This window comes from Mytilus californianus, unplaced genomic scaffold (genome assembly GCF_021869535.1).
Source record: "Mytilus californianus isolate M0D057914Y unplaced genomic scaffold, xbMytCali1.0.p SCAF_10, whole genome shotgun sequence".
Classification (NCBI taxonomy): Eukaryota; Metazoa; Mollusca; class Bivalvia; order Mytilida; family Mytilidae; genus Mytilus; species Mytilus californianus.
In genome coordinates, this window is record NW_026262582.1 from 58,905,877 (window position 1) to 58,929,081 (window position 23,205).

The window sequence follows — 23,205 nt, forward strand, 5'->3', positions numbered from 1 at the left end:
TTGCAGTATTTGGTCTTGAAACCAGAAAGCTCACTGCCAAACAGATTTTGTCATATAATAAGCAGAGTTTGACTTTGTTGCAACTTGATTAAAAGTCGGATGCACTTCCCAATCATGTTTTATATTGCAGATTTGTCAGAATATATTCAAATTTAGAACTGCAAACTCAAAATGATGACTGCATTTGTATTTCCATGGAATATTGTTTTAAACCCACTTCAACCAAAGACAACATTATCTGAAGTTCTTTTTACAAAAAAATAAATGCCAACAATAACAACTTGTAAGCTTTAAATTTGTTTTATGAATTTATTTCTATCTTTCATTATCAATTTCTTTGTCTGTTGAAACCTTTCAGATTTTTTGTTTGTTTTGAAAGGGAAGTAACTCCTTACTAACCCCATATTTTTTTAGGACACCCTATATCAAATATATTTAGTCACCATGTGTAGTCCTTTAACCAATCATATCCCCTAAAATCTATAGGAGGTAAGATAATATCTATATATATAATTCAAACAATAAAAATGGTAATAATAGTTCGAAATTACAAATTACAATAATTAAAGATTGATTTTGTTAAAACATTACAAGGAATTTAACTGCAAACTTTAGAGTCTGAATTGCTTACATAATACCTAAAAACAATAAAAGTGGTGATGCTGAAATTAATTTCTCACAGTGGTATTTCTCAAAAGCAGTCATAGCTATCATGTTGAAAATGTATTTCCTACAGATGCATTATATCAACAAAATATATTTCTATATTACAATATAAAAAATATATAATTCAAACAATAAAAATGGTAAAAACAATTCTAAATTGCAAATCACAATATTTGTATATTGATTTTTTTTATAATTTAACTATAAACTTTAGAGCCTGCATTGTTTACATGATACCTAAAAACAATAAAGCTGTGATGCTGAAAATTAACTTCTGATGGTAATATATTCCTGAAATCAGTCGTAGCTGTCATGTTGAAAATTTATTTCCTACAGATGCATTACTCGGCAAAGTTAAAAACTGCAGCTCATTTCATAAAAAATCTTATAAGAAAAAAGAACTCTTCAGTCATGGACATTTTGGTATGTAAATAACTTGCAAACAATTTTTGTGGTAAAATTTCTTGTGAACATAGCCCCTTCAACTTTGAAAACAGGTACAGTACTCCAAAATGGTTAAAGATTTTACCCTATAAGGTCTAAACCCTACAAAGACATTCATCAACAAGAGGTTCATAAGAGCCTGAATTGTTCACAAGTAAAAAATTAAAATAAAAGGCAAAAACTTGAACACAAGTTAAAAATCTCCCTTTAAGGGCATTAACTCATATATGGAGTCTTCAAATGGATTAAGTCATATTAGCATTCTTGTAGATCTTGTATTGCTGATAATTTTTGCTTTTTATAGTTTTTTTCATATTTATTATATAATTTTACAAAATTAGCAAAAACTTGAAAATTAGTAAAAAATCATCATTTAGGATCAATAACTTCAATTAAGAGTCATCTGATCGTTTGGACAATATAAATATTTTTGTAGATCTCTTTTTGCCTATAATTTTTTTTCTGTTTTTAGTTTCTTCCTATCTTTTACAGTTTACAAGTTAATTGGCAAAAACTTCAATATCAATCAAAATAGTCATTCAAGGGCAATAACTTAAACTACTACAAGTTATTCAATTATTTCAATCATTGCAGCATTTTTGTAATCTTGTATGGCTGATAATTTTTGTATTTTAAGAAATAGGCAAAAACTCGTAAATTAGTGCAAAATTCTCATTTAAGGGGTCAATGCAAGCACCTTTATGTTGTATGTTAAACACAAATTTTATACTAGATCTACAGAGATTTTTGTAAAAGTTTAAGACAACGGATGCCAAGTGATGGCAATAGCTCACATGGCCCTTGTCAATTGTGGCCATATTGTTTTTTCTTGCCTGGTTCAGTGAACAAAATTCATTTTGATGTATTTGCTGGAGGGATTGACAAACAGATAATAGACCAAAAGTGATTACAGATATTATATAGCCTTTCAGACCATCTGCGATACAATATTTATTTTGTAGTATGATGAGAATTTGTAACAAAACAGATAAAACATCAGGTGACTGTCACATGTTTCTGTGGAATGTATGGTTATTTCATATCAATATTATCAGTTATTTTAAAGTATATACCTTCCATTCAGTCATGTCAGTAAATCAAAGATACATGATATAAAACATAAATTATTTACAACATATAAAACACAAGGAGAACAAATCAAAGTAGACACAAAAATAAATAATGTGCTTCCATTAAAAACAATCATAGTAAATATATATATAACAAAAAACATAAATTATGTTTAGCATTACCATGATCATGATGATCACATTTAAATATTTGCAAAATAAGTTCTTAAACCTACGCAATTTCAGATCAGAAATTTTTTTAGCCCTTTTTCTTTATATAATAAAATAAAAATATAAAAAAGTTGATGCTGCCACAGACAAGTTAGCGTCCATATGGCTTGCAATCAGCACAATTTGTATCGTAGGGAGACAAAATCCAGAGTAAATCATTGATATAAAAGTCATAAGAAGAAAATGTGCATTCCCTAATATCTGTTCTACCACTGACTGAAATAATAACCTAGCTTTAGGTTAAGAACTCGCAAATTGTAGTCTATTCTCATTTATGCGCTTGGTCAAATAATCTTGACATGTTATTGTGTCATCTGTGTTGAATTTATTTACATCTTTTAAGAACTCAGACCCTGTGAAGGTTTTGTACAAATAAGTTTGTTCGATAGTACTGAACACTGTAATGTCAATACTAGTAGATGTAGGAAGATGTGGTATGAGTGCCAATGAGACAACTCTCCATCCAAGTAACAATTTATAAAAGTAAACCATTATAGGTCAAGGTACGGCCTTCAACACGGAGCATTGGCTCAAGTCTTGATGACTTATTTAGACAAATTGTGCTGCTTGATTTCTACTTTCTTCAGGTTGGGTTTACTAAAGGAATCTGTAATACTTTTTTATGACAACATATATGAATCATGAATTCTGTAAAGTTACTTAAATGAGTATGATGTAAGAAGTGTAGAGGAATAGAATCACTACTCTGGCCAGGTCAGAAAGAATATACAAGAAAGTAGTACATACTTTAAACAAAATAGTTCCTACGCATAACCATAATAACTGTAAATTTTTTATAAGTAAAATATTTGGGTAATTTTGGTATCAAATGAAAGCTTAAGCACTTGAATAATAAAACGAATATATGAAAATAAAATAAGAGGGCATATTTATCCTGTTGCTCAGATAAGCAGTACCTGTACATTGTTCTACCGAAATTCAGGAAACAAGTGTGCTCTTATAAACGATTAAAGCTATGTTGAACAATTTTTAGCACAAGTCAGGATAAGGTAATGACTGTCACTTTTTTTCCCCATCTTAAAACAAAATAGCTATGAATGCTTGAAATAGCAGAATATAACATAGATAACAATGGGGCTATTAATCAGTGGTTTTATTCCTTGAGTAGAAAAACAGAAATGAACACAGCAAAAAAATAATAATAAAATGACAATATGAAAAAAAGAGATAGACAACATGTGCAAATTACATGAATTAGACAGAAATCTAATACAACAAAACCAAACAAGAAATCTGGGGGTTAGCCATATTAGCATACAGTCTTCAAAATATATGAAGAAATACATATACAAGAGAAACATAAACCAAAGTAACACACATACAATGAGTAAAATATGGAACTTTCAGCATGAAAATCAAATAAGACTGATCTTACATGGTCGAGTAGAAACAAATGTGATCTACGAAATATATAATGTACCGGTAACTGAAAATGAGTAAGTAATGATAGAATTACAATGGTGACTAAGTCTGGTACAGTTTTATTCATTAGCATCAACAAAATGTCTTTGCTACACATTAATTTCTTCTGTTCTAGGTAATAAAATCAAGAAATATTCATGTGTATTGTAAAATCGTAGACTAAATAACAGAATGAATAGCAGTAGATATAAACATTTTAAACAAATACCAAAAATAAAGTCCTTTTCAATATCCCTTTGTACAATGTTGTATGTTTATTTACAGTGCATACAAACTTAGGATCAAAGAACAATGAGTTAGGAAGAAAGATTATTTTCCTTCTTCACACATTCTGTTACAATCAACACTATATACTTATGCCCATTATCTTTTGCAATTATTAAAGGGGATTTCCCATCAAGTCTATATATCTGTGTATCTGCTTCTTTATCTAACAGGAAACCCACAAGATCCTCATGTCCTACTTCACATGCATAAAATAATGGTGTTGTTCCATCTTCTTTTTTTATATTAATGTTAGCATTGTGGTCCAGAAGACAACGGACAACATCTATGCTTCCCCTAAAACAAGCATAGTGTAATGGTGAACAACCAGCCAAAACATCGAAGGCATAATCTACTGACTTCTTTCTGACATAATCTGTTACATGTGATGGTGTATTTTTTGTAAGAATATTAAAACAATTCTGTTTTACTTCATGTAATGCTTTTGTTGGGCAGTCTTCAATTGCATCAGTTATAAACTGTTTGCTATGGGCGCATATATTACAGTCAGCATGGTTCTTCAATAACAACTGTATTATTTCTATGTTTTCATTCCATGCACTGAAAACTAAAGCGTTACCACCATCATATGTCTGGGCATTAGTGTCTGGTTTATGTTGCATTAATAGCTTTATTATACTGGTGTTGTTATTGGCACACGCTGTGATTAATGGTGTAAAGCCTTTATTACTACAGAGATCAACTTTAGGATTCTTCTCTAACAGCAACCTTACTATATCAGTATGCCCATTCTGACTTGCTATTAACAGAGAACTATAGCCATCATTGTTACATAGATCAACGTTAGGATTCTTCTCTAACAGCAAATTAACGATATCCATATGACCATTCTGACTTGATAACAACAGAGGATTACAGCCATCATTGTCACATAGATGAACATCAGGATCCTTCTCTAACAGTAACATCACTATATCAGTATGCCCATTCTGACATGCTAATAACAGAGGACTACAGCTATTTTTGTCAAAAAGATCAACTTTAGGATTCTTCTCTAACAGCAACCTTACTGTATCAGTATGCCCATTCTGACTTGATAATATCAGAGGACTACAGCCATCATTGTTACATAGATCAACGTTAGGATTCTTCACTAACAGCAATTTTACAATTTCCGTATGACCATTCTGACTTGCTAATAACAGAGGATTACAGCCATCATTGTTACATAGATGAACATCAGGATTCTTCTCTAACAGTAACATCACTATATCAGTATGCCCATTCTGACTTGCTAATAACAGAGGACTCCTGCTATCTTTGTCACATAGATCAACGTTAGGACTCTTCTCTAACAGCAACCTTACTATATCAGTGTGTCCTTTATGACTTGCCATCAACAGAGCACTACAGCCATCCTTGTCACATAGATCAACGTTAGGACTCTTCTCTAACAGCAACCTTACTATATCAGAATGCCCTTTCTGACTTGCCATGTACAGAGGACTGCAGCCATCCTTGTCACATAGATCAACGTTAGGATTCTTCTCCAACAGCAACCTTACTATATCAGTATGCCCATTCTGACTTGCCATGCACAGAGGACTGCAGCCATCCTTGTCACATAGATCAACGTTAGGATTCTTCTCCAACAGCAACCTTACTATATCAGTATGCCCATTCTGACTTGCCATGTACAAAGGACTGCAGCCATCCTTGTCACATAGATCAACATTAGGACTCTTCTCTAACAACAACCTTGCTATATCAGAATGTCCTTTCTGACTTGCTAATAACAGAGGACTCCTGCTATCATTGTCACATAGATCAACATTTGGATTCTTCTCTAAAAGTAACCTTACAATATCAGTATGTCCTTGCTGACTTGCCATTAACAAAGGACTACAGCCATCAATGGTACATATATCCATGTTAGGATTCTTTTTTAACAGCAACCTCACTGTTTCAGTATGTCCATTCTCACTTGCTAAAAACAAAGGACTATAGCCCTCATTGTCACATAAATCAACCTTGGAGTTCTTCTCTAACAGCAACTTTACTATGTCAGTATGTCCTTTATGACTTGCCCTACTCAAAGGACTAATACCATTAATGTTACATAGATCAACTTTAGGATTCATTGCCAACAGTAACCTGACAATATCAATATGTCCATTCTGACTTGCTAATAACAGAGGACTAACACGATCATTGCTACATAGATCAACATTAGAATTATTCTCCAAAAGGTACCTAACCATGTCAGTATGTCCTAGATTACATGCTTCATACAGAGAACTCACACCATCTTTTTGACATTGATTTACATTTGGATTTTTCTCTAATAGCAACTTTACTGTATCAGTATGTCCTTTCAGACTTGCGACTAACAGAGGACTATAGCCTTCATTGGTACATAGATCAATGTTAGAATTCTTTTCTAACAGCAACCTTACTATTTCAGTATGTCCATTCTGACTTGCTAATACCAGAGGACTACAGCCATCATCGTCACATAGATCAACATTAGGATTCCTCTCTAACAGTAACTTTACTATTTCAGTATGTCCTACATGACATGCCTCATACAGAGGACTAATACCATTTTTATGACATAGATCAACATTAGCATTCTTCTTTAATAGTTGTTTTACTATTTCTGTATGTCCATTCTGACTTGCTGCTAAAAGAGGACTTATGCCATTATCATTACATAGATCAACATTAGGAGTCCTCTCAAGTCCAGCAACCCCATCACTTCTGGTGTACAAAATGATATCCCTTGTATCTGTTACAAGTTTCTTTTCTTTTCTGTACTGATCCACATCAACATTATACTGTAATTTCCACTGTACCATATCAGTATAACCATAATAACAAAACATTACCAATGGAGAATTACCTGATCCACATGCCTTCTTTGGTATCACTGTATCCTTGGTATTTGCTAATTTTTCTTGTTTTGATCTATTCAGTTGTTTTAAGTATTGTAATAACTTTTGTCTAAATGATGATACTTTCATAATATTGTTAAAGAATACAAATGTCACGTTTCCTGCTGACCAGTCATTTACAAACCTTTCTAAATATGAATTTAAATAATCATCTGGTATCTCAATAATGAAGTCTACTTCACTTTTCTTGACATCTTGTGATGTTTGCCAAATAAAACGTTCATGTACAAAATTACAATCACCATGATCTATCAAACATTCAATCATTTTCTGACCAAAATAATGAGCAAGGAAGTCAAACAATTTATCATGTACAGTACTATAAATGCCATTGTGTTTATGTATAAAAGTACCATCTAGGGTGTCAAGTGCTTTCTTCAGTTTTGTCTTTGATGTACTTCTGTTGATTTCACAAGCATCACATGTGTCTTCTATAAGTCTTAAGCTTTGTTCATCTGTCACTTTACACTGGAACCATTTTTCTTTCAGATGATTATTAAAGAGAACACACAAGGCCAAACCACATATTTTATAGTTCCCTTCATCACCATACCTACTTAAGTTGTCTAATTCATTTTTATAGACTTCAAATGGATTTTTGAAAAATTCATTAATATCTCCATTTTCTCCCCCATCATACAATGAGCATAAAAGTGGAAAGAACTCACTTTTTTGTGACGATTCATCAATATCATCCTCTCTGGTACCTATATAAGCTTTTGCTATATTATTTTTTTCTACAGATGTAAGACAAAACTTATCTGATATTAAGTTACATTCACAGGATTTAAAAGGTGATAATATATTAAACTTATTATCTTTATAGACTTGTAACCTACAAGATACAATAATCTTACAATATTTGTCTGCAATAATTGTGTAAATCCAAGGTAAAAGTTGTTCCCAGGTATCAATCTGTAGTTGGTTGGCAGTGAAATTTCCACAAATATCATCTACAATGAAGACTGTCCTTTTATTTTGTTGATAATAATCTCTTATATCATATGGTTTTCTCACAGGTATTATTTTGTATCCTTCCTTCTGTAAAACTAGTGCTGTGTGTCTTGCAATAAATGATTTTCCAACTCCTGATGGGCCAGTTAAAGTCAAACAACTGTTGTCCTGTAAACGTTGTATGACGTAATCACTGGCTCTTGTAGACACAAACATCCTATCTTTCTCTTCCCAGTCTTCTATTTGATTTTTCATCTGATCTAAAAATATAGGTGAACATGGTGAAGCTAATAATAAAAATAAAAAAAATAACTATTTATAAAAATTATGCATTATCATTCAAAACATAAAATGGTGGATTGTCTTTGGTAAAACTCATCAGCGATACCAGGGTCCAGGACTAAAATTTTGCATGCCATACATACATTTTGTCTACAGAAGACTCATCATTGACGCCTAAATAAAAAAAGTTTAAAAGGTCAAATGAATAAGTTAACTTGTATCACATTTTGTCATCTTAGATCCTTTCATATCTTACTTAATAGTATCACTTATTTTCATTGTTGAAGGTTGAAGGATGACCTGCAATTCAATTACACACTTGTTCTCTGGTGGAAAGTTGTCTTATTGGCTATCATACCACATCTGCTTGTTAAAAAAAATCTTAATTGAAAATGCCCCCTCAAAATATAAACTTATTAGCAAGACAAAAATTGGTTAACCATCAAACATTTCTATAAAAATATAAGTAATTGTAAAATCATTAAAATGCTTCGCCGAACGCACAGAGGTCGAACCCTGAACAGTTGGGGCAAGTTTGGAAACAATATTCAAGCTTGATACTGTCTGAATTTGGATTGTGATCAAATTTTTGACATAATATAACACAAAATAAATGTGGTCAAAGATCTTTAAAATTTGAAATGGGACATTTAATTTACCTAGTATGGTCTGATATTCAAAATCTAACAACATGGTTAGATTCAGCATATAAAAAAAACCCACCATAAATTTAATTTTAGTTGAAATCAAACAAAGTTTAATTTTGGACCCTTCAAACCTTCATATGGACTAATTTGAAAACAGGGCCCAAAATTAAAAATCTAAATTCAAAATAAGATTCAGCATATCATAGAGCCGCAATAATTCAGTTTTTGATGAAAGTTTAATTTTGGACCCTTTGGACCTCAATGTAGAACAATTCAAAAATGGGGGCCAATACCCAAAATATTAATACAAGGTTAGTACCCCCAAAAATTAAAGACTTTAAATCAATCCTATTGAAATTGGTTAAAAGATTTGTATTTATTTTCAATTGAAGATTTCTTGCTATTGCGCAATACTGTGCTGTTGCACAATACTTAGTTAATCTGTTATATATAATAATTTACATACCCTGTTTGGTGTGTATCTCCTGCCATATCAGTATTTGTTGCTTTTATATATAAATCAGATAAAATCAATGGAAAAATTGAAAATTTTGGAAAAAAAAACACAAAAAATTATGAAAAAATCCCCCCCCCCCCCCAAATATTTTTTTGAAAAAAATTTGAAATTTTGAAAAATCTTGATGAAAAAAAGTATGAACCCCCCAAAAAAAATTGAAAAATAAATCCCCCCCATGAAATGTCAAAAATTCTGATGAAAAAAAATATGAACCCCTAAAAAAAATTCGAAAAATAATCCCCCACAAACTTTTTGACCCCCCCCCCCCCCCCAAATTTTGAAGATTATTTTCTTTTCAGGAAAAAATGTACAATTTCAGAGTTCAGTAACATAAACTTTAACACAAGTTATTGTCTGGAAATAGGAAAATGCTTGTTTCTGGCCCCTTTTTTGCCCCTAATTTCTAAACATTAAGGGCAATTACCCCCAAAATCAATCCCAGCCTTCCCTTTGTGATATGGAACCTTGAAGTACAATTTCAGAGAGATCCATACACTTAAACACAAGTTATTGTCTGGAAACTAGAACAAGAGGCTCTCAAGAGCCTGAATCGCTCGCCTGTATTTCAGAGGAGAAGATTTTTAAATGTTAGCAAACTTGATGAACAAATCGTGTAAAATTGTCTTTAAAGGGCAATAACTCCTTAAGGGGTCAATTGACAATTATGGTCATATTAACTTTTTTGTAGATCTTACTTTGCTGAACATTATTGCTGCTTACAGTTTATATATATCTATAATAATATTCAAAATAATAACAAAAAACTGCAATATTTTGTTAAAACTACCAATTCGGTGGCAGCAACCCAACAATGGGTTGTTCGATTTGTCTGAAAATTTCAGAGCTGATAGATCTTGACCAATTGAACAATTTTACCAAGTCAGATTTGCTCTAAAAGCTTTAGTTTTTGAGATATAAGCCAAAAACTGCATTTGATCCCTATGTTCTATTTTTAGCCATGGCGGCCATGTTTGTCGATGGATACAAACTTCGGATACAATTTATAAACAAGATACCCTAAGGAACATTAAGTTAAAGTTTGAAGGTAATTGGCCCAGTAGTTTCAGAGGAGAAGATTTTTAAATGTTGGCAAACTTGATGAACAAATTGTGTAAAATTGTCTTTAAAGGGCAATAACTCCTTAAGGGGTCAATTGACAATTATGGTCATATTAACTTTTTTGTAGATCTTACTTTGCTGAACATTATTGCTGCTTACAGTTTATATATATCTATAATAATATTCAAAATAATAACAAAAAACTGCAAAATTTTGTTAAAACTACCAATTTGGTGGCAGCAACCCAACAATGGGTTGTTCAATTCATCTGATAATTTCAGGGCCGATAGATCTTGACCAATTAAACAATTTTACCCCTGTCACATTTGCTCTAAAAGATTTAGTTTTTGAGATATAAGCCAAAAACTGCATTTGACCCTTATGTTCTATTTTTAGCCATGGCGGCCATGTTTGTCGATGGATACAAACTTCGGATACAACTTATAAACAAAATACCCTAAGGAACATTTAGTTAAAGTTTGAAGGTAACTGGCCCAGTAGTTTCAGAGGAGAAGATTTTTAAATGTTAGCAAACTTGATGAACAAATTGTGTAAAATTGTCCTTAAAGGGCAATAACTCCTTAAGGGGTCAATTGACAATTATGGTCATATTAACTTTTTTGTAGATCTTACTTTGCTAAACATTATTGCTGCTTACAATTTATATATATCTATAATAATATTCAAAATAATAACAAAAAACTGCAAAATTTTGTTAAAACTACCAATTTGGTGGCAGCAACCCAACAATGGGTTGTTCGATTCGTCTGAAAATTTCAGAGCTGATAGATCTTGACCAATTGAACAATTTTACCAAGTCAGATTTGCTCTAAAAGCTTTAGTTTTTGAGATATAAGCCAAAAACTGCATTTGACCCCTATGTTCTATTTTTAGCCATGGCGGCCATGTTTGTCCATGGATCAAAACTTCGGATACAATTTATAAACTGGATACCCTAAGGAACATTTAGTTAAAGTTTGAAGGTATTTGGCCCAGTAGTTTCAGAGGAGAAGATTTTTGAAATAGTTTACGACGACAGACGACAACAGAGGACGCCAAGTGATGGCATAAGCTCACATGGGGCCCTTCGGGGCCACGGTGAGCTAAAAATGCTTGTTTTTGGCCTTTTTTTTGCCCCTTATTCCTGTAAGTTTCGGGCAATTACCCCAAAAATCAATCCAAGCCTTCCCTTTGTGATATGGAACCTTGTGGTACAATTTCAGAGAGATGCATACACTTACACACAAGTTATTGTCCGGAAACTACAAAAATGCTAGTTTTTGGCCCCTTATTCCTACACTGTTGGTACCATAATCCCCAAAATCAATCCCAACCTTCCTTCTGTGGTATTAAACCTTTTGGTAAAATTTCATAGAGATCCATTCACTTAAACTAAAGTTATTGTCTGGAAACCAAATGTGTTTTCAGACGACGACGCAGACGCGGCCGACATGATAGCATAAGATGAACACAAATTTTTTGCGGTCGTATAAATTGACATGAAAATACACTGTTTTGGGGTACCTTAAATTAATTGTTTGACCTTGAGTTGAACCTGTCAAGGTCAAAGGGTATCTTCCATGGTATGGCATGCAACATTTAGACCAAATGTCAAGATCACATAAAGGTCATAACAACACATTACACACATGTACAGTCAGTGTTACAGCTAGGATTTCAAAAGGGTAGGGAGCCAATCATGAAAAGGGCACTTTAGCACGATGATTGATATTTCAAAAAGGGCATGTCAAACATTGTCTTATGTTAACTGCAGGGGTTTCAGCTAAGAGTTTTGAGGGGGTTTAGTCACTTTTACGCTAGATGAAAATCAACCTTATTTTGGGTAACAGTATTAAAGGGACCATGCAAGGACGTATATTACTAGCTCATTCTTCCCTTGAACATTTTTGATGCATGGTAGGTCTATAAGGTTAAGTTGCAATGCAGAGCACAGCGGCGTTTTGTAGAATTATTTTTATTTCATTAGTGAAATGAATTGTGCATGTCAGTTAAAATACTACACTAGATATGCAATACAGTCAGGAACAAAACCTAACATTTTCTCCAGGGGCCAACCTGGATCCCAAAACTTTTTTCCAAGGGCCCAGTAGAAATTTTAAGACCCTACCAGGGTATTTTTTACTACAGGTACATACTTATTAATAGTCTTGAATGTTCTTATAAAGGCAATAATGTAGCCCAGTGTTTCTGATTATAATAGAAATAATAAATGAATTATAATACTGTAAATTCAGAAATTATTGCGATGTTTTTAATATTGCGAAAAATGCGACAGGGTTATATCGCAATAATTTAAACTCGCATTTTGAAATTTTTTATATGAATTAAACAGGAATTTTCTCAATATCGCAAAAATTATAATCGCATTTTAGTCTAAAATGACAAAATCGCAATAATAAATGCACGCAATAATTTCTGAATTTACAGTAAACCACATTGAGTTTTTCAGAATTAAAATCCATTTAACCATGTCTTTTCAGACTGTTAAACTTATATTTGTAATATTATATATGAAAAATCCATCCCCCCCCTTTTCCATTTTACACACCCCTAGATGTAGAGTATTAAAGTATTATCAGTTTCACCCCAAGAAAGTATTCATTTTTTAATGAAATAATCTCAGCAGTTAATCAGAATGAAAATCTTACTGTCTATAAATAACAATGAAATGTAACTGTTTCTTGTTAAAGGGGTTTTCCGAATTTTCCCGCCAAAAAAGCACATGGCTTTCAACAAATGTAAACAAAGCAGTCAATTTGTGATCATGAATTACAGTTTTAATTAATTTAATTTGGATATAGATATTCAATGAAAGGTACAGTCAAGCATTGTTTTTACTTTCTTCTGGATTAAAACTAGTTTAAAAGATCAATTTAAAAAAAAATCTTTGACATATAAACAACAGACGATCTACGGATACATCAAACGCAAATTGTCATCCTTTGAGAAATATTGAAATTGAAATGCTGACTGACCGAATTTAATGAGAAAAATTATTACAATGGTCAATTATGAAGTTTAATTAACGGATTAATGACCCATCCGATGTCGATAAGCGGATTATCTGTAATCACAACTTATTACACCTGCTGTAAATGTTATTTAGCTGATCGAGGGTCAAAAACTTGTCATAAATATATAAAGACAGGTAGAATAATTGTAACTTCATCAAAATATTACGGCAATAAAGGCATGGACTTACGAAAAAGGGCAGGGCGTCTTAAAAAGGGCACAGGGCGTCAGAAAAAAAGCACAGGGCGGCACTCGGGAAAGGGCGGGCGGACCGCCCTGTGAAAACCACCTAGCTGGAACACTGTACAGTCTTAAAGTAATACACCTTCAAACCAAGTATCACATATCATAAGTCAATGTTAAAGAAAATAAAGTTTTGGCCTTGACAAGTTTGTATTATAGGGTTACTGACATCTGACAGAGCATACAAATTTGCATGTGTATCTCATTGGTACATGTACCTAAATAGTTGTTCCTAATTTTTGTATTGAAAAAAAAAAAAAAAAAAAAAAAAAAGACCAAATATAAAAACGAGAGTGTAAATTTTAAACAGAAACTAAAAAATAAGTGACCAAATATAAAAACAAGAGTGTTAACTCTAAACAGTCTAGCCTGCTTTACTGATCATGATCATGGTATCTATGACTATGTTCATTCTTTCTAAGCACATGTTTTGTAATGAACTAGCACATTGTTGAAGGCCGTACGGTGACCTATAGTTGTTAATTTCTGTGTCATTTGGTCTCTTGTGAAGAGTTGTCTCATTGGCAATCATACCACATCTTCTTTTTTATATTGGCCATGCAGCATAAAACCAAGAAGAAATGGTAGGAGTATAACAGTAAAAACTTCCTTTGTCTGTCATCGAGAATCTATGATGAAAATGTTATGGTGACATATGTCGCTCTTGTTTAATTGTGTCAATCATAGATATCTGCAAAAGAAAATTAGTGTCCATCATGGAATTGGGGAATAAGAGTAAATATTCCAGCTTGGCTGTAGTGTACCCCAGGTAAGCCACCCAACAGTTTACCTCTAATATTCCTAGGTATAGTATCCTTCTGGGAGATCTTTATTTCTTCCATTTCTTTTGTCACAACTGCATGGTTTTCTTGAAGTAATTCATGGGATTTTATAATTTCAGTATGAGACAGCTTCAGACTTTCAAATGATTCTTTTAGCTCCTGAATTTCATTATTTGAATGCTTCATGTCCATCATTATTTCTTGTTTGGTTTGATCTAAAGGTTTGGTTTGATCTAAAGGTTTGGTTTTCATATAATCACACTCCTGCTTCATTTGCTGACCACCTAATCTTTCAATGGCCTGTAAAAGTTAGATTGATAATCACTTTAATCTCATAGAAGTACACAATATACTTTTAGCCATACTTGATGACTTTAATAAAACTTGCGGGTTCAAAAGGGAATTTGCTTTCAGACTCTTACATTGTCTTACGATACCAGGATTATGAAGAAACACTAATTGTTTAACTTCTCACACAATCTTTTAGACAGCATTCCTTATATGTGCAGTTTAAAAAATAAATAAATTGGAAATGTGTCCATGGGACACAGATGATGCCCCCGTTTGCATATCATATGAAGTTATAAATGGACATTTGTAAAGGAGCATAACTCTAGAACAGTAAAAGCGACACCACCAAAATTGAAACTTGATCTGTATTTTGTGGTAATAAGCATTGTGTATAAGTTTTATAACATTTGGTTGAGTCTAACTTAAGTTAGAGAACAGAAACGAAAATCAGCAATATATCCATTTGTAAAGGGCAGAACTCTAGAACGTTTAAAGTGACGCCACCAAAATTCAACCTTGATCTGTGTTTTGCGGTAATAAGCATTTTGTATAAGTTTCATAACATTTGGTTGAGGCAAACTTATGTTAGAGAACGGAAACCAATTTTGGGACGTACGGACAAGGGTTTTAAACTTAATGCCCCCTCTGCTACGGCGGGGGCATAGAAAAAATATTAATATATTATCATTGATTTCAAAGGGAGGGGAAAACCATCAATTTAAATATTGAAAAAATACAAAGGATGAAAAATGAAGGTTACTTTCTTTTTCGGCAAGTTAGAATTGTTAAAAGCCCCTCTCTGTTTCCTGTAATACGTAAATTTTATGAAAATCAGAGCGTTTGCATCTGTTCTAGCAATATTAAACTCAGACTCGAGTATCACTAAGGTATTTGTATGTGTTGGTTATCATAAATCATTAAACCAAGATTAAAACACAACTATTATCAGGTCTTGTATAATGAGCATGATGTCTAAGTGTTATAAAATTTCAAAATTTTAGCAAACAGGAAGCTTAAGTGGCTGCATGGAAGATGCAAAAACTAGACATTATGAGATGGGAGCCATCTCTGTGGGCCCCGCAAGCGCTGTGAATAACGTGTGGTAAAAAATTTGTATCTTTACCATAGGACATGGGGTTGTCAACTGAAACCAAAGTTTTTGACTTTGACCTTTGACTTAGGAAGTTGTACATACATTTTGACACACCCTCTGGTGTTGGTTAATATACATGTCAAGTATAAACTTTGAAATCATAACGGTTCTCAAGATATAGAGTGGACACAATCTTTACCATAGGACATGGGGTTGTCAACTGAAACCAAAGTTTTTGACCTTGACCTTTGACCTAGAAAATTGTACATACATTACGACACACCCTCTGGTTAATATACATGTCAAATATAAAGTATGAAATTATAACGGTTCTCTAGATATAGAGCGGACACGATCTTTACCATAGGACATGGGGTTGTCAACTGAAACCAAAGTTTTTGACCTTGACCTTTGACCTAGAAGTTGTACATACATTATGACACACCCTCTGGTGTTTGTTAATATACATGTCAAGTATAAACTTTGAAATCATAACTGTTCTCAAGATATAGAGCAGACACGATCTTTACCATAGGACATGGGGTTGTCAACCGAAACCAAAGTTTTTGACCTTGACCTTTGACCTAGGAAGTTGTACAAACATAATGCCACACCCTCTGGTGTTGGTTAATATACATGTCAAATATAAAGTATGAAATTATAACGGTTCTCTAGATATAGAGCGGACACAATTTGTTACGGACGGACGGACAGACTGATCACTATAGGGCGAGCCGTCATTCAGCGGGGCCCTAATTAAATACTCATTTACAACTGAACATAATCAAGTTGCAGACAAAAATTAAATTATTTCTTTCAATACGAGCAAAGAAAATTTTGACGAAATTTATCTTATACAATGAGCGCTGTAAAATTTCAAACTATTAGCAAACAGAAAGTGGCTGAACCGTGGATGTTAAAATTGCATACTCGCTACAACTCAAGTTACACAACATTATGAAGCTGCAAACCCAATATTAAATTATTTCCTTCAAAAGAAGCCAAGTTTGACAAAAGTTTTCCTAGCACAATGAGTGTTTGAATCCCAAAATCAACTAGATATCATTGAGGTAGGAGCCATCTCTGTGGGCCCCTCTGTGAATAACGTGTGGTAAAAAATTTGTATCTTTACCATAGGACATGGGGTTGTCAACTGAAACCAAAGTTTTTGACTTTGACCTTTGACCTAGGAAGTTGTACATAGATTATGACACAACCTCTGGTGTTGGTTAATATACATTTCAAATATAAACTCTGAAATCATAACGGTTCTCAAAATATAGAGCGGACACGATCTTTATCATAGGACATAGGATTGTCAACTGAAACCAAAGTTTTTGACCTAGGAAGTTGTACATACATTATGACACACACTCTGGTGTTTGTTAATATACATGTCAAGTATAAACTTTGAAATCATAATGGTTCTCAAGATATAGAGCGGACACAATCTTTACCATAGGTCATAGGGTTGTCAACTGAAACCAAAGTTTTTGACCTTGACCTTTGACCTAGGAAGTTGTACAAACATTACGACACACCCTCTGGTTAATATACATGTCAAGTATAAAGTATGAAATTATAACGGTTCTCTAGATATAGAGCGGACACAATTTGTTACGGACGGACGGACAGACTGATCACTATAGGGCGAGCTGCCATTCAGCGGGGCCCTAATTAAATACTCATTTACAACTGAACATAATCAAGTTGCAGACAAAAATTAAATTATTTCTTTCAATACGAGCAAAGAAAATTTTGACGAAATTTATCTTATACAATGAGCGCTGTAAAATTTCTAACTATTAGCAAACAGATAGTGGCTGAACCGTGGATGTAAAAATTGCATACTCGCTACAACTCAAGTTACACAACATTATGAAGCTGCAAACCCAATATCAAATTATTTCCTTCAAAAGAAGCCAAGTTTGACAAAAGTTTTCCTAGCACAATGAGTGTTTGAATCCCAAAATCAACTAGATATCATTGAGGTGGGAGCCATCTCTGTGGGCCCCTCTGTGAATAACATGTGGTAAAAAATTTGTATCTTTACCAATTAGGACATGGGGTTGTCAACTGAAACCAAAGTTTTTGACTTTGACCTTTGACCTAGGAAGTTGTACATACATTATGACACAACCTCTGGTGTTGGTTAATATACATGTCAAATATAAACTTTGAAATCATAACGGTTCTCAAAATATAGAGCGGACACGATCTTTACCATAGGACATAGGATTGTCAACTGAAACCAAAGTTTTTGACCTAGGAAGTTGTACATACATTATGACACACCCTCTGGTGTTTGTTAATATACATGTCAAGTATAAACTTTGAAATCATAACGGTTCTCAAGATATAGAGCGGACACGATCTTTACCATAGGTCATGGGGTTGTCAACTAAAACCAAAGTTTTTGACCTTGACCTTTGACCTAGGAAGTTGTACAAACATTACGACACACCCTCTGGTTAATATACATGTCAAGTATAAAGTATGAAATTATAACGGTTCTCTAGATATAGAGCATGTAGAGCGGACACAATTTGTTACGGACGGACAGACTGATCACTATAGGGCGAGCCGCCATTAGGCGGGCCCTAATAATATAAAAAAACATTTTTGTAAGTCTCTACCCATAAACTAATGATGAAATCAATATGATGTTATTTAAAGAGGGGGCCAACATTGACCTTCATTATACCGTGTCCTTTTAAGTTACTTTGATAAAAGAAAATAAGTAAAACAAGGAAAAATGCAACAAAATCTTACCCAATCACCAAACTTGATACCATATAAAAATTATGTTTTATATCAACAGCATACAATGGCATATGCATTCAATTTCTTTGATGCCAGTACTTATTTTACACAATACATGCAATAGCCTGAATTGCTACCCTGGTAAAAGAATGCCATTTTGAAATATTTTTTTTCCTTTACTGCAATCAGTTATGTTTTCTTATTCATGTTATTTGCAAATCTTATTCATGTTATTTAGTGGCATTTTTGTAGGTCTTGTTCTGATGATCTTTTTTTTTTTGAAGTTTCTCTTAAAAAGAGCTAAAAAAGATAATAAACTGTTGATACAGACATATGTCTCGTGCTATGTAATTTTGATAGAATAATGCAAATGTTGAAATCAAAATGAAATATTTAAACATGAAAACTATGCAAGTCATTCAAAGTCCATGAACCATGACTGAGGCGGGGTTGCAAATTATCTCCATGGGAATGAGATGTGCCATCGCCTATACATCTGCATACCAAATATCATTGACCTACCACTAGTGGTTCCCTATAAACTGACCATATCACAAACTGATACATTGTTGCAGAAGCCTGCACCGGAAACAGCATGTCGATGTCTCACTTTTATGTTGAAGTGAGTCAAAAACTAGGCAAAGTTTCAAAGTCGATAGACCATTACTGATGGGACTGGGCTAAATAATCTACATGGGAATGAGATGTGCCAATGCTTATTATACAACTGTGTACCAAATATCATTGACCTACCATTAGTGGTTCCCCATAAACATTTGATAAACTGACCTTATCACAAACTAATACATTGTTGGAGAAGCCACCACCAGAAATAGCATGTCGATGTCTAACTTTTTCGTTGACGTGAGTCAAAAACCATCATTTAGGGAAAATAACTTCTAGAAGTTGAGAACATGAAGAAGTAGGTTTACAATTTTGGCCAATACGACTGATTTTTAGATCTAATGGCACTCAACATTATGACTGTAGCTGTTTCGCTCTGTCAATGATAGTTTGTGCAAGAACTGCAAAAATGGAAAAAAAAATCATCTTACTAGGACAACAATGGACAATAACTCCTCTCCGGGGTCAATTGACGTTTTTAACCATGTTGACTTATTTTCTGATCATTTCGAATAAATACTGCTATATATTGTTGCTCTTTATCTATACTTTATCTATACTTGTGTCTGCAAAAAATTCATACAATGACCAAATGGGTAAAAATAGTCATTCAAGATTTAGATTGCATTAATCATGTTAATGTATTAGATTATGAAATGGTGAATTGGCTATTTCATAGATAAGACAAAATTTTTAAACCAACCAATAACTGATAAGAATTTTTTTTATAAATGTGTTTATGATGCAATATTTTGAATTTGGTTTTCTTGTAATTTTGTTCCAAATGCCAGGTTTCCCTTAAATCAGTGAAAGGAAAAATTGATATACATACACTAGTTATATCATTCCATGCCATGTTAAAGAAATCACTGTCTATTTTGCCATCATCCAGATGACCCAGGTAATTCCTGTAGTGATTGATTCTTGCTAAATCTGCAGCTGTTGTAGTTTCGATGGCAGTAGGTAAACGTTCAAATCCACAAAGAGGAGGAGTCATAGGAGTTAAATTCCTCAGTAATGTTGTCATCAGGGTCACATCAAAGGTTTTAGAATCTGGAACATCTGAATATAACATCAAATAATAAAAGTATACATGTACATGTATATATAAGAGTAAATAAAATGCTCCGCAGGGCGCAGCTTGATACGACCGCAGAGGTCGAACCCTGAACAGTTGGGGCAAGTATGGACACAACATTCAAGCTTGATACAGCTCTGAATTTGGATTGTGATTAAATATTTGACACAGTATAGGTTTCTGACACAGAATGAATGTGGTCTAAGAACTTAAAAATTTTAAATTGGACATTCACCTATTATGGTCCAATATCCAAAATCTAAATACATGGTTAGATTCAGCATATCAAAGGTCCCCAAGAATTCAATTTTTGATGAAATCAAACAAAGTTTAATTTTGGACCCTTTTGATCTCAATGTGGACAAAAATGATAACAGGGCCCAAAAATCAAAAATCTAAATACATGGTTAGATTCAGCATATCAAAGAACCCCATATATTCAATTTTTGTTGAAATCAAACAAAGTTTAATTTTGGACCCCGATTTGGACCAACTTGAAAACTGGGCCCATAATCAAAAATCTAAATACATGTTTAGATTCAGCATATCAAAGAACCCTAAAAATTCAATTTTTGTTAAAATCAAACTAAGTTTAATTTTGGACCCTTTGGACCTTTATGTAGACCAATTTGAAAACGGAACCAAAAATTAAGAATCTAAATACACGGTTAGATTCGGCATATCAAAGAACCCCAATAATTCAATTTTTGATGAAATCAAACAAAGTTAAATTTTGGACCCTTTGGACTTCAATGTGGACCAATTTAAAAACGGGGCCCAAAATCCAAAAACTTAATAGATGGTTAGATTCAGCATATTACAGAACCCCATATATTCAATTTTTGTTGAAATCAAACAAAGTTTAATTTTGGACCCCGATTTGGACCAACTTGAAAACTGGGCCCATAATCAAAAATCTAAATACATGGTTAGATTCAGCATATCAAAGAACCCCATATATTCAATTTTTGTTGAAATCAAACAAAGTTTAATTTTGGACCCCGATTTGGACCAACTTGAAAACTGGGCCCATAATCAAAAATCTAAATACATGGTTAGATTCAGCATATCAAAGAACCCCATATATTCAATTTTTGATGAAATCAAACAAAGTTTAATTTTGAACCCTTTTGATCTCAATGTGGACAAAGTTGATAACGGGGCCCAACAATCAAAAATCTAAATACACTGTTAGATTCAGCATATCAAAGAACCCCATATATTCATTTTTGTTGAAATCAAACAAAGTTTAATTTTGGACCCCGATTTGGACCAACTTGAAAACTGGGCCCATAATCAAAAATCTAAATACATGGTTAGATTCAGCATATCAAAGAACCCCATATATTCAATTTTTGTTGAAATCAAACAAAGTTTAATTTTGGACCCCGATTTGGACCAACTTGAAAACTGGGCCCATAATCAAAAATCTAAATACATGGTTAGATTCAGCATATCAAAGAACCCCATATATTCAATTTTTGTTGAAATCAAACTAAGTTTAATTTTGGACCCTTTGGACCTTTATGTAGACCAATTTGAAAACAGAACCAAAAATTAAGAATCTAAATACACGGTTAGATTCGGCATATCAAAGAACCCCAATAATTCAATTTTTGATGAAATCAAACAAAGTTAAATTTTGGACTCTTTGGACCTCAATGTGGACCAATTTAAAAACGGGGCCCAAAATCCAAAAACTTAATACACAGTTAGATTCAGCATATTAAAGAACCCCAAGAATTCAAGAATAAAACCCCATTGAAATTGATCAAGAAATAAGCAATTTATACGAAGTATCTTCTTTTGCACAATACTGTGCAATTGATTATTCCTTGCTATTGCGCAATACTGTACAATTGACAATTTCTTGCTATTGCGCAATATTGTGCTATTGGATATTTCTTGCTATTGCGCAATACTGTGCAATTGAAGATTTCTTGCTATTGCGCAATACTGTGCAATTGAAGATTTCTTGCTATTGTGCAATACTGTGCAATTGAAAATTTCTTGCTATTGCACAATACTTATTATATAATAATTTACACATCCTGTTTGGTGTGTATCTCCTACGATATCATTATTATTTGCTTTTAAATATTAATCAGAAATAACCAACTTAAAATGGAAACTTTTAAAAGAAAAAAAAAAGGAAAAAAAGAAAAAAAAAAAGAAAAAAAAAATCCCCCCCCAAAATTTTTGAACCCCCTTATGATTCATCACCCCCAAACTCAATCTCAGCCTTCCCTTTGTGGTATGGTACCTTGCAGTACAATTTCAGAGAGATCCATACACTTGAACACAAGTTATTGTCTGGAAACTAGAAAAATGCTTATTTTTGGCCCCTTTTTGGCCCCCAATTCCTAAACATTTCGGGCAATTACCCCCAAACTCAATTCCAGCTTTCCCTTTGTGATATGGAACCTTGTAGTACAATTTCAGAAATATCCAAACACTTACACACAAGTTATTGTCATGAAACTAGAAAAATGCTTGTTTTTTGCCCCTTTTTTGGCCCCTAATTCCTAACATTTTGAGGCAATTACCCCCAAAATCAATTACAGCCTTCCCTTTGTGATATGGAACCTTGTGGTACAATGTCAGAGAGATCCATACACTTACACACAAGTTATTGTCTGGAAGTTACAAAAATGCTTATTGTTGGCCCCTTTTTGGCCCCTAATTCCTTAACTGTTGGTACCATAACCCCCAAAATCAATCCCAACCTTCCTTTCATGGTATTGAACCTTATGGTAAAATTTCATGGAGATCCATTCACTTAAACTAAAGTTAGAGTGCGAAAACC

The 23,205-nt window shown here is 33.2% G+C and overlaps 1 protein-coding gene across 1 annotated transcript in view; it reads right to left on the reverse strand.

The window, feature by feature from the left end:
• Nucleotides 1–289: 289 nt before the first annotated feature.
• The window catches only part of LOC127718867 (uncharacterized), a 55,786-nt gene continuing 32,870 nt past the window's right edge, over nucleotides 290–23,205 (reverse strand). Inside the window, exons 3-5 of the mRNA XM_052224916.1 lie at nucleotides 20,154–20,383; nucleotides 14,559–14,850; nucleotides 290–8,247 (exon numbers count right to left, since the gene is read on the reverse strand). Coding sequence (XP_052080876.1) covers nucleotides 4,151–8,247; nucleotides 14,559–14,850; nucleotides 20,154–20,383 — 4,619 coding nt within the window. The 3' untranslated portion in view covers nucleotides 290–4,150. The remainder of the gene's footprint in view (nucleotides 8,248–14,558; nucleotides 14,851–20,153; nucleotides 20,384–23,205) is intronic.